Source organism: Pongo pygmaeus, chromosome 1 (genome assembly GCF_028885625.2).
Source record: "Pongo pygmaeus isolate AG05252 chromosome 1, NHGRI_mPonPyg2-v2.0_pri, whole genome shotgun sequence".
NCBI lineage: Eukaryota > Metazoa > Chordata > Mammalia > Primates > Hominidae > Pongo > Pongo pygmaeus.
The window spans coordinates 73,757,781-73,770,736 of NC_072373.2; the positions used below are offsets into that span (position 1 = coordinate 73,757,781).

Consider the following 12,956-nt stretch of genomic DNA (forward strand, 5'->3'; position numbering starts at 1 on the left):
CTGGACTGTTTACATTTTAACATAATTATGATGTGCTTGGTTTTGTGTGTACTGTCTTGTTTGCCCTTTGTTTTCTATTTATCTCTTTGTTTTGTTTTGTTTGTTTTCTATTTGTTTCTTTTTTCTTTTTTTCTTCTTTTCTTGCTTTTGGGATTAATTGGATGTTTTTAAGATTTCCATTTTATTTCCACTATTTGCTTATTAATGATTGTGTGTATTTGGTGGGGGGAAGTGGTTGCTCTGAGGTTTACAATACTCATTTTTAAACCTTTCGTGTGCTACCTTCAAATATTTCATATACAATGTAAAAATTTTGCAATAGTATATTTCCATTCTGTAGGATCCATTCTACTACTCCCTTGTTGTCAAAAGTGTTAGTTCTCTATTCCTTTTGTTTAAAAAAATGAGGTGAAATTCTCACAACCCTGAAATACGCCGTTTTAAAGTGTACGGTTGTGTTTTTAGTACAGTTGGCAGTGTTTCACAACCATCACCACTGTCTATTTTCAGAACATTTTTATCAGCCCCTAAAGAAACTCTGTACCCATTAAGCACTCTCCTTTTCCTCTTCCCTTAGCAATCACTAATTTACTTTCTGTCTCTGTGAATTTACCTATTCTAGACACTTCATATAAATGTAATCATATAATATATGGTCTTTTGTATCCCATGTCTTTCACTTAACATGTTTCTAAGGCTCATCCATGTTGTGACATGTATCAGCAATTCATTCTTTTTTATGGTTGAGTAATATTGCATTATGTGGGAATATTATTAAATAACATAATAATATTTAAAGTTATTTTAAAATAACATTTTAATAGAATTTATATTTCAGTTGATGGACATTTGGGCTGTTTCTGCTTTTTGTCTATTATGAATAATGTTCCCGTGAATATTTGTGTGTGAGTTTTTGCTTTAACATATGTTTTCTAGTCTCTGGGGCATTTACTCACAGTGTAATTCAGTGCTCACAGTGCTAGGTGATGTGGTAATTGTGTTTTACTTTCTGAGTAACTGCCAAACAGTTTTCCATAGTAGCTGCATTACTTTATTTTCCTACTAGCAATGTATAAGGGTTCTGATTTCTCCACATCTTGTCAACACGTTTTCGTTTTTGATAATAGCCAACCTAATGGGTATGAAGTGGTTATTCATTGTTTTGATTTGCATTCTCCTTTTCACTAGTGAGGTTACCATCTTTTCAAGTGCTTGTTGGCCATTCATTTATTACTCTTTAAAGGTTGTGTTTTCATTTTTAATAATTAACTTGGGACAGACAGAAGTATGTTTCTTGGTAGCCAAAGGGAAGTTAAGGGACAGTTGTCATCCAGATTTTCACTGTTTGAATGCATTTTGTGTAGTGGTATATGCAATATACAGTGTTTAGGTTTTTGTTTCAAGAGTGGAAGACTAGTTTAATTGGTACTATATTTTAAATTCAGCACTGTATTTATGAAATAAAACTTAACTACCGAAACAACTTTTTTAAAAAGTTAATCTTAAAAATCAAAGTAGGGGTACAAGGAACACATCTCCCATGCATTTTGGAGATTTCTTTCACCCCTGAATAATGGGATGGGGATACTATCTAATGAAATGTATCACACATGGTACCCTGTTCATATTTTCTTATATTGTAATAGAAATTCCTGTTTTTATAGTTCCTCCTATGTAGGCATTTGTTTTTCTTCAGTGTGAACTTGGTATCTTCCCCAGTTGATTGGCCTGTGATTGGGTACTCTTCTGAAGTGTGACCAAAGCATAGCAATTACATCTTACTGGAATTGGCTTGAAAGATATTTTGGCCAATTATATTTTGTGTTTTAGGAATTGGAAATAAAATGAGAAACACTTGAGTTGGCCTAAAGTTCTTGATGTAGTGTTGGTGCTGAAGGGGCTATATATTGTAAGCGGGTGGTCTTGAGAAGCAGAAAAGTATTAGTCACATTAATGGTAGAGCACTAGTGAAGATGTGTGTCTGTGTTTGAGGCCTGGTACTGTTGTTACTTGTGGTTTACTATGAGAGGATTCTCCTAATTGTTTCACCTGTACCTAACTTATAACTACACAAGACGAATTAAATCTTCTGTAACTGTAAACCTTTGGTGGTAATTAGAACTGATTCTGTGTTTGGGCAGGAGCCTTGGGAGTGTGTGAATGGAATAAAATCCAGGAAGAGATCAAGAATGTATTGGGGTAAGAGGAATCAGCAGAGATACTTCTTGGCCATATGTAGTTCCCTGATTCAATCTTACTTTTCTGTTACAGATACCAGAAATTCGTTCACTTGCATTATCTTTTCATGCCTATTACTTGTATTAATCATGGTGTCCTTTCCTTGCTAGTCCATTGTGGTCTCATCCTTTTCGAAGTTCTGACCCTGAAGCTAGCACATAGTTATTTAGAATCCTTATCTAAAAAAATATTTTATTGTTAAATTACAGAGTCTGAAATGATTGCCGCTATTCTATTCTTTTGCTTCCTTACCTCTCTTCTCCTTATTCATACAGCCTGTGACTTAAGGCATTGTTAAACACAGGTCTTGATGGAGACAGATTAGGGAGGAATCACTTTACAAAATACCAAATAAGTTTAATCTCTGCTTTTGAAAAAATGGAGATTTAAGTTTTTTAAGGCTTTTTGTTAGAGCAAATGGAACTGGGAAAGAGTGAGATGATGGAACATAGACTGGAACTTAACTGCTGCCTGTGAAGATTGGTTCAGAGGATCTAGTGTTGTCAGTATAGGTATAAAGAAGAGTTTGAGGTTTATTATTATTTTTTCCTTTTTACTCATTTTTTTTCTTTCAGTCCTGAATATACTTGGGGCCAGTTGGATTTGGATGCTGCTTTTGAAGGAAGCAAAGGAAAAGTTAAGAAATTAAGGGAAAAGAGGAAGCTAGAGAAATTTCAAGTTTTGAAAATTTTGTGAAGAAGGAAGAAACATTTCCATGGCCCTTTTGCTGGGCGTCTTTCATTCTTGAAGTTGTGTATAAATTTGAGTATATTTAAAATAATTTTTCCAAGGTCTTCTATGTGCTGATAGCTGTAATTTTAATTTTCATAATCACAATGATGCATATTTTTATTATTTTTTACTCTTCTGAGATAGCAAGATAGAAAGAACATTGGGCTTGGAATTTAAGACCTTGAAATTTAACTTTGGACAAATAATTTATTGTTTTGGAGTCTGTTTTTTCATGTATAAATTGGGATATAGTAATATTCTGTAAGATTATGAGGTTTAGAGTATATAATGCATGTAAAAAGGCATTATAAATTATAAAATCACAAAGAATCAGGTGGTTATTTGCTAGAGTTTGGCATTTGGTATCAAAATACGAAAGTGTTTCTGCAGTCCTGTTTATGTGAGGTGTAACTACTGCTTGTTTTTCTAGATGACTCTAGATTGTGCCTGGCTCTGATTATCTCGGTAATATTATTATTTTTTAGTATTTAACCTTTGAAAGATTGATTTTTTTTTTTTTAGTTGGAACCAGTACTACTATAAGACAGTTGACACATTTTATGAAAGCATAATGGAGTTAGCATTTCTACCAAAATATGCATGTATTTAACTATGTACATATTAGTTTGTTGGACAGTTCTAAGGTAGTACTTTGTAAGTACTCATTAAATTCAGTTAATAAGTTTGGATGCTGCTTTTGAAGGAAATAATGCATATAAAAGGGAATCACAAATAGAGCACTGATTAACAATGTTACTTGGGCCTGATTGCGGTATGACCCTTGATTAACTGAGATGATATGTCTTATAAATGCATATTAGATACGTGAAATAATTTTCTGTATCTGGATCTGTTCTGCACTGTTTTTTTTTTTTTTTTAAATGTCCCAAGTGACATACATTATCTTTTGGCAAGCTTAAGGTTGTGCAGTATGATATCTGTCCTTCTGGCAATTGGTATAAGAATGTCTTCCTCACAGCATTTTATTGCTTGAAGAACATGATTTTAATAAACAGTGACAAGAGGTAAAAGTTCAAAATAATCTCTACTAATACAGGTTGAGCGTCCCTAATCCAAAAATCTGAAATTTGAAATGCTCCAAAATCTGAACCTTTTTGAGTGCCAACATGACATGCAAAGAAAATGCTTATTGGGGCATTTTGGATTTTAAATTTTTAGATGAGGATAAATATAAATGCAAATATTTCAAAATGCGAATAGATCTGAATCTGAAACACTTCTGGTCTCAACCATTTTGGATGATGGATATTCACCCTGCAGTAGTTTGAATGATACTCAGTTTTTTGTTATGTTTAAAGTTCTGTGGTGGGAGTTGTAAAGTCAGATGCCTACAATAACCATCTTTTTTTTTTCCATCTGAAGTCATTATCCATTATGCTTATTTACTCTTGTGTTCCTTTCTTTTTCATTCTGATTCTTTCCTGATTTTTTAACCTCCCTTTTAAAATAATTATTTCTTCAGAACAAGTTTGCTAAAGTTTTCTAATTGAGAATTTTTTCTTTCAGTTTTTTAATTATTGTATTTCTTTCAGTCCATTTTGAAATATTAGATTATGATTGTTATTTTTTTTGGTCATATTTTTCTGGCTTGCTTTCATTGTTTCTAGGGACAGTATTATGTTTCTTTTTCCTTTGGGAACCTTTGTTTCTCATTTTTTAGTGATGAAAGATAAATGTATTTTGTATTTATGTTCATCATTACCATTTTTAGAGCTCTTTATTTGTGTACATCCTAGTTTCTGTCTGTCTTCATATTCCTTCTGCTTGCAGGATTTACATTAATGTATCTTGTAGTACAGGTCTGTGGGCAGCGAATTCTCTTAAATTTGTGTTTGTTTGAAAATGAGTTTATTTGCTTTCATTTTGAAAGATATTTTTGTTGAGTGTAAAATTCTGAGTTGAAAGTTTTTTCTCTTAGTATTTTTAAGAAGTATTTTTGTTTCTCACTAAACAATGAGAAACAAAGAATTCCCAACGGAAAAGGAAACATAATACTGTCCCTAGAAACAATGAAAGCAAGCCGGAAAAATATGACCAAAACAAATGACAATTATAATCTAATATTTCAAAATGGACTGAAAGAAATAAATGCAGTAACAATAATAAAAGAACTGAAAGAAAAAATTCTCAATTAGACAGTGCCTGCTCCATTGTCTTTTGGCTAGTATAGTGTCTGATGAGAAATCTGTTTCCGTTTTTATCTTTATTCCTCTGTATGTAGTGTGTCTTTCTAGGGCTGCCTTCAAGGTTTTCTTTTTATTTTTGGTTTTAGCAGTTTAAGTGCATTGTACGTGTTAGGGATATTTTCTTGTTTTTGAAATCCCTATTTAAGGGTTTCTGAGTTTCTTAGATCTGTGGTTTAATGTCTTTTGTTATTTTAAAAATGATTTCAGTTACTGTCTCTACATATTTTTTCCTAACTCTTTCTCTGTCGTCTGTGACTTCAATTACATGTATGTTAGAACATTTCACATATGTCACAACTCTGGGATGCTTTGTTCTCTGTGTGTGTGTGTGTGTGTGTGTGTATCTATGTGTCTGTCACTTAGGCTGGAATGCAGTGGCCTGAGGAGAGGAAGCGGGGGGAATAGCAGGTTGGTGGAAGAGTAAGAACACAATGAGGTTTGCCATCTAATATGGCTGCAATTTGTGTCTCCCCAAAACAGTTACGGTAGTAACATCAAAGATCACTGATCGCAGATAATTATACAGGTATAATATAATGAAAAAGTTTGAAATATTGTGAAAATTACCAAAATGTGACACAGAGATATGAAGTGAGCACATGGTGTTGAAAAAGTGAGCTGCCAACAGACTCGCTCAGCCCAGGGTTGCCCATTCTCCTTGAATGCTTTTGATTGACAGTGTTACAGGGGTCCTGAATGGATTGTTTTTCTAAATGGATGGTTCTACATGGATAAGTTTTTCCCTTAACCTACTGTTGGTATATTCTTGTTCTTCAAAATTGGAAAGAATTAATGGTATTTCATTAGGATCTCCTCTTCATTTCTGTAGTTTCTGAGATTTTTCATCCCTTTCTTGGGAAGGGGAGTAATTGTCCAGCCCTTCTTTCTTTATTCTATTCTACCTATTTCTGACAGGAATTCTTTAAAGTTTTTGGCTTGGGTGGATAGTACCCTTCCTAAGTATTGTAGTCTGTGCAGGCTGCTATAACAAAATGCCATAAAATAGGTAGCTTAAAAACGACAAAACTTTATTTCTCATGTTTGTGGAGGCTGGGAAATTCAGCCTCCACAAACGTGGGGAGGTTTTTATGTCTGGTGAAGGCTAGATTCCTGATACACAGGCAGTGCCTGCTCTCTGGATCTGCCTGATCTCATGGAGGGAAGAGGGGATAAAATTCCTTTAGACCTCTTTTGTAAGGGCACTAATCCCATTCATGAGAGTTCTGCCCTCATGACCTAAAAAGCTCCCAAAGGCCCATGTTTTAACACCACCTTGGGGGTTAAGATTTCAACATAGGAAATTTGGGAGAACACAAATATCAGACCATAGCACCAGTCCTATTACTAATGTATATTTTCCCGTATTTTCTCTTTTTGGTGTATTCTGCCACTCAGTGAATATTGTGTGCCAGGCATTGTATTGAGCACCTCATAGATATCTTGTTAATCTGTGTAATGATTCTGTGATATAAATGTCATCCCTGTTATACAAATAAGGAATTACAATTAGAAAGATTAAACTACTTGCTCAAAGTCACAAAGCTGTAGATGGCATAGCTAGGATTAATTTCACTTTTCTTGAAAGCTGTGACGTAGAACTGTGATTAAAAAGCCAGTATTTCAGCCAGGAATAAGTGGCTCATGCCTATAATCCCAACACTTTGGGAGGCCAGAGTGGGAGAATCGCTCCAGCCCAGGAGTTTGAGAACAGCCTGAGCAACATAAGGAGATCCTGTCTCATATATATATGTATATATTATATATATATATGTATATATATGTGTGTATATTATATATATGTATATATGTATATATTATATATGTATATATGTATATATTATATATATATGAGCTACATGTGGTGGCATGCACCTGTAGTCCCAGCTACTTGAGAGGCTGAGGCAGGAGAGATGTCCTGAGCCCAAGAGGTTGAAGTTGCAGTGAGTCATGATCATACCAAGTCCTGAGCCCAAGAGGTCAAAGTTGCAGTGAGTCATGATCATGCCAATGCACTGCAGCCTGGGTTACAGAGCGAGACACTGTCTCAAAAAAAGAATGGAGACCTTCTTTGATTCACTTGTTATTCAGAATACATTTCTTAAAAGCTATTGGCTTTAACTGATTTGATAGTAATTTTTAGGTACTGTAACTTTTAGTATTAGTGGAACACATTATGTGACATGACACGTACTGTACTCCTGCTTTTTCTTTTTTCTTTTTAAATAAACTAACGGATGATGGAGCTCTGTGCGAAGTAAACCTGTAGTCATTTCTTCCAGTTTTCAGGCCAGAAACCTTCACTGATTTTTGTCTCATACCCAACATCTATCAGCAAACCATTAGTTCTACCTTCAGAACATATCTAGAATCTCACCACTTCTCATCAACCCAACTGCTACCACCCTAGTCCGTTTCAACACCGTTTCTCACTGGATTATGATAGCTTCCGTAACCATTTCTACACTTGGCTTCCCTTTAGTCTTCTTTTCAGCATAGCAGGTAGAATGATCTGGTTCATTACTGTGTCAAATCACATCGCTCCTGTTTTCCAAATCCACCAGTGAATTACTGTTTTACTCAACTTAAAAGCCGAAGTCTTTAACACATTCCTTAGTTCTTTGAGGTGCCCTTTTTTTTCTCTTTTCTTTTTGAGATAGGGTCTTGCCCTGTCACCTGGGCTGGAGTGCAGTGGCACAGTCTCTGTTCACTGCAGCTTCGCCTGCTGTGCTCAAGTGATCATTCCACCTCAGCTTCTTGAGGAGCTGGGACTAGCTAGAGTAGCTGGGGCTGCAGGTGTGTGCCCCTATGCTTGCTAGTTTTTTTTTTTTAATTTTTTTTTTGTAGAGATGAGGTCTCAGTATATTGCTCAAGCTGTGAGAGTGCCTTTTAAAAATTTGCATAAAGGTGTTCTGTGTCTTAGCGGTGACATACTTGAAGGATCCTCAAACATTAAAATACCCCTTTCTCAAAATGCTAACGATTAGGTATGTATTGTTTTCTATTAAATAGCTCCCTGACATATTCAGTGAATTGATTGGTTAGTTCTTTTGCCGTTCCTCCTGCTCTGACCCCCAAATCTCAGTTTTCTTTACTATGGGTCCCTTTGTAGCCAGTGTGTCCTCTTATTATTATGTATTTATCATTATTGTATATATTGTATATATTTTCACATTGTGTTGTAATATCATCTATAACATATTTGAGTCTGCCATTAGACTTTACATTCCTGTATTCTAAGGGATAGTGTTTATGCCCAAGAAATTTTTCTTGAAGGAGTGAGTGTATTTTCAGTTACAGTTTTAAGTGTCATTGTATCATCCATAAGGATTTGGATTTGTATGCCAATAAGAGAAAACTTGATAAACATTGACTTAAGCAAGTTAAGATTTACCTTCTCATGTAATGTGAAGTCCAGCGGAGACAATCCAAAGCTGATGCAGCTGCTCAAGGATTTCATCTAGGAACCAGTATCCTCCTCTCTTCCTAGCTTAAGGTTTTTGTCTTCATGGTCAGAAGATGGCTGTTGTATCTCTGAACACTGCATCAGAATTTTAGTAAGGAAGAAAAGGGAAGGATAAAAGGAAATGTCTTTTTACAAGGTTTTGCATTTTTGTTCTCATAGATGGTGGCCCCTTAGAAACTGATGCCTATATTTCACTGGCCAGAATGATATCATATAGCCAATCCTAAGTACAAAAAAGGCTGGGATTTTGAGTATTCTGTTTTTTATTCTTTATAGGGAAAGAGGGGAGAAGAGGATTACAATTAGTGTTTAAAGTATCAGGAAGTAGTATAGGACAAGTGGTAAAGAACATAGACCTGAATTTGAATTTTGACTTTGTTACTTCTTAGCTGTGTGACTGTAACAGCTCTCTGCTTCTGTTCCCTCATCTATAAACTGTGCCTAGTAGTTGGTACCTATTTCACTTTGTTGTTGAAACTATTAAATGAGTTAAGATATATTGTGGGTTTAATGTGTATAGTTTGTTTTATTTAAATAGCTAGTAAGTTGTTACGATTGTTGTCTTCATTACCTACAAGCATTGTCGAAACTGGAATTATAAATTTATCACTCAAGGAATTAGCTTTATTTGGGATGGGAAGAAAAGAGTATTTAGCAGGTCTGGGTACATGCTTTTGAGTACAGGTGATGGTAGAAAACGATGGTAGAGCTTTCTTAAGGGCTCTGGTGACTGCATTGTACTATTAAAAATTATGTGCCGAGTTAAAATATTGGAACCATTTTGATTTACTCATTGAGTTTATTTTGAAGCTCAGTGGCCCTTAGGGTCATCCTGAATAAATCATCATTTTACCAACAATCCCCTAAAGTTTAGTTCAATAGAAATTTCATCTCTTATTGATAGAATGTTTGAAGACTTAGCTCTAAACTATATATTGAAATATGATTTCATTGGTATTGTTACTAGTCTTTTCCAATTTGTAATCACTCTACTTTAAAAAAAAAATCAATTATTTTTCTTTTCTTTTTAGCCCCATCTGCTTTGATATGATTGAAGAAGCATACATGACAAAATGTGGCCACAGCTTTTGGTAAGACAATTCTGTTGAGTAAAATAATCTTTTAACATTTTAAAACTTATCTGTAAATGTAGCCAATGAGAAGTTACGTGTTTTAAACCAACTTTGATTATCTTACAGTCATTTTTTTTTCTTGACATGTCTTTGTAGATCTGGCAGTTTAAAGCAGTTAACATAATGGCTGGCGCATAATTTCTGTCAAATGTTTAGATTTAGCATAGGCCTTACTGATGGATTTGAAAACTTCTGCATTTATTAATTGTTAATAGGAACTTTTCACTGCTGTTCTTAGCGATGCTGGACAATCAGGGCCAACCGTGAAGCACTAATTACTCACTTGTGGGGATAGGTTGGAGAACGCAGTAAAGCAGGCTAAGAAGGTCATGGAAAAAAGAATACAGGATTAAAAAGTTCTGTGTTCTTTTCTTTAACACTTTGCTCAATATTAACTTTACATTATATCATGCCAGGTTAACTCATACGTTAAAAAATTTTTTAAATTTTAAAATTTACATAATACCGAATTTATATTTTTTATATATATTTTTTCTGGTTCCTTAGTCTTGGAGGAATTTATAATTTTAACCACAGTTATGTGAACAGTGAAGTAGTGTTAAGTATGTTCATATTATTGTACAGTTGATCCCTAGAACTTTTTGTGCAAAACTGAAACTCGTCACTCATTAAACAACAATTCCCCATTTCCCCTTCCCCGTATCCCCTGGCAGCCACCATTCTACTTTCTGTTTCTGTGAATTTAGCTATTCTAGATACCTTGAATAAGTAGAAGTATTTGTCTTTTTGTGACTCGCTTATTTCACTTAGCATAATGTCGTCAGTGTTTATCAGTGTTGTAGCATGTGTCAGAATTTCTTTGCTTTGTAAGGCTGAATAAATAACTCCATTGTATATATATACTACATTTTGTTTATTCATCTATCAGTAGACACTAGGGTTGCTTCTTATACCTTTTGGCTGCTATGAATAATGCTGCTGTGAACATGGGTGTAGAAACCTCTCTTTGGGACTCTGCTTTCAAGTCTTTTGGGTGTATACTCAGAAGTGGAATTGCTGAATCGTGGTAATTTTGTTTTTAATTTTTTGAGAAACTGCCATACTGTTTTGTATAGGGGCTGCACTATTTTATGTTCTCACCAACAGTGCATAAGATTTCCAATTTCTCCACATCCTTGCCAACTCTTATTTTCTGTTGTTGGTTTTTGATAGTAGCCATCCTAATGGATGGGTAATCTGTGTATTTTTAATTATTTTTGCTTATTTTTAAACCTATTCTGTTGGCATATTATTTTAGCCTTAGTATTCCTTGTGTTCTAATACTCCTTATATTCTAATTCATATTGAAATCAGGCCCGTAATTTTATGCTGAAGTTGGATATGATATCTGGTAGATTGATATCCCTTCATCATGAAGAGTATTGGGTATTAACACTAGTCGGTAAGATCTTTCATTTCATCTGGAGCATGATGCTTTAGTGATAGGTGTATTCCCTCTGCTAGTCACTTAAAAAGCTTTAAATAAAAATCACTTTCTTAGCTTGTATTATCTATATTCTTTCTTATAAAATAAAGTATTAAAATGATAACAGCAATGTATATTATTGCTTTAAAAAACAAGTCATTGTACAGGAAGATGTAATATAAAATACAAATGTCCACCTTTATCTAGTTTTTCTTGCCTACCTCCTCAGAGGTTATCACAGGTAAAAGGAATGATTAGGTATTCTTTCAGAATCCTTTTACTATTTTTTTAAGTCATTTTGCTTTCTTGAATACTTTTTATTTTCTGGTATATCATTGACATTATTATGATTCACAAATCACTTTCTGCTCTGTATTGCCAATGAAATTCTGGACATGTGGGTCTTGCTTTGGGTCTGATACAGGTATGGTCTTGGCCTTTTCAGGCCATCGTTCGGCAGTAGTGTTCTCTTTGGTCCATAAATTGACCTAGCATCTTAGCGTTCCATAGGAAACCATAAGTTTTTTTCAAAGATTTTGGATTATGATTATTCTGGAAAATGAGGTGATCTAGAATAGGCTTTCTCAATCTTGTCACTATTGACATATTAGACCAGATAATTCTTTGTAGTAGGTGACTGCACTGTGCTTTATAGATTGTTTAGCAGTATACTTGACCCCTACCCAGTACCACCCCTGCCCATCTCTGCAGTTGTGACAACCAAAAATGTCTCTAGACATTGCAGATACCCCTTGGGGGACAAAATTTTCCTCCCTTGAGAAGTACTCATCTAGCGCTAAAAGAACAAGTTCTTGATATTGTTAGACCAGGATTCTACTTCTGGTTCTGAAACTTACCTGACTTTTGTCAAGTTACTCACTCTTTGCTGCTGCTGCCCTCTTCCTCTTCTTCCTCATTCTCTTTTTACTCCTTCAATTCGTCCTCTTTTTGTAGATTTAAAAGTGTTGAAATATGAAATAAATTGTGAAGTCAGGTTTTTAATTTTCCTGAGTGTCCTGTAACTTACATATCCATTGTGGCATTTTTTAAAAAAGGCCCTGGATCAGTTCAGTGACCTTTTTTCACTATGTTGTGAAGTGGAATAAATTACCGATTGACCTTATAAATGGACAGGCTGGGGCTTTTCAATAAATTTATAATCTTCATGTTGTCTTTAGGTCATTGTTGGAAAGCCCTATTGTTTTCTTAAATAGCTTTACCTCCTGCTCTCAAAACAATTTAGGCTTAGATCCTTATTGTAATACAATTTCATTTTTATGTTATATCTGATGAGAACGTATTTTTTTTTTTTTTTTTTGAGACAGAGTCTCGCTCTGTCGCCAGGCTGGAGTGCAGTGGCTCGATCTCCACTCACTGCAACCTCCACCTCCCGGATATTCCAGCAATTCTTCTGCCTCAGCCTCCCGAGTAGCTGGGATTACAGGCGTGTGCCACCACGCCCGGCTAATTTTTTGTACTTTTAGTAGAGACGGGGTTCACCATGTTAGCCAGGATGGTCTCGATCTCCTGACCTTGTGATCCGCCCGCGTCGGCCTCCCAAAGTGCTGGGATTACAGGCGTGAGCCACCGCTCCTGGCCGAGAATGTGTTTTAAGGTACCCACTGTAGAGCAGGTTTTAGTAGGATAGAGGCCATAATGTTGGCAGGAACTATTAAAACTGGAGGCTGTCAATTCCAACATCAGGCTTGCTATACTGATTTTTTTTTTTTTGCAGTTTTGTTTAAAGCAAAAGTTTA

At 35.0% G+C, this 12,956-nt stretch overlaps 1 protein-coding gene across 4 annotated transcripts in view; it reads left to right on the forward strand.

Moving 5' to 3' along the window:
- The window catches only part of COP1 (COP1 E3 ubiquitin ligase), a 263,415-nt gene that overhangs the window by 12,861 nt on the left and 237,598 nt on the right, over positions 1–12,956 (forward strand). For all 4 annotated transcript variants that reach the window (XM_054475121.2, XM_054475142.2, XM_054475131.2 and 1 more), the window contains exon 2: positions 9,672–9,731. In XM_054475121.2, the coding sequence (XP_054331096.1) occupies positions 9,672–9,731 (60 nt within the window). The remainder of the gene's footprint in view (positions 1–9,671; positions 9,732–12,956) is intronic.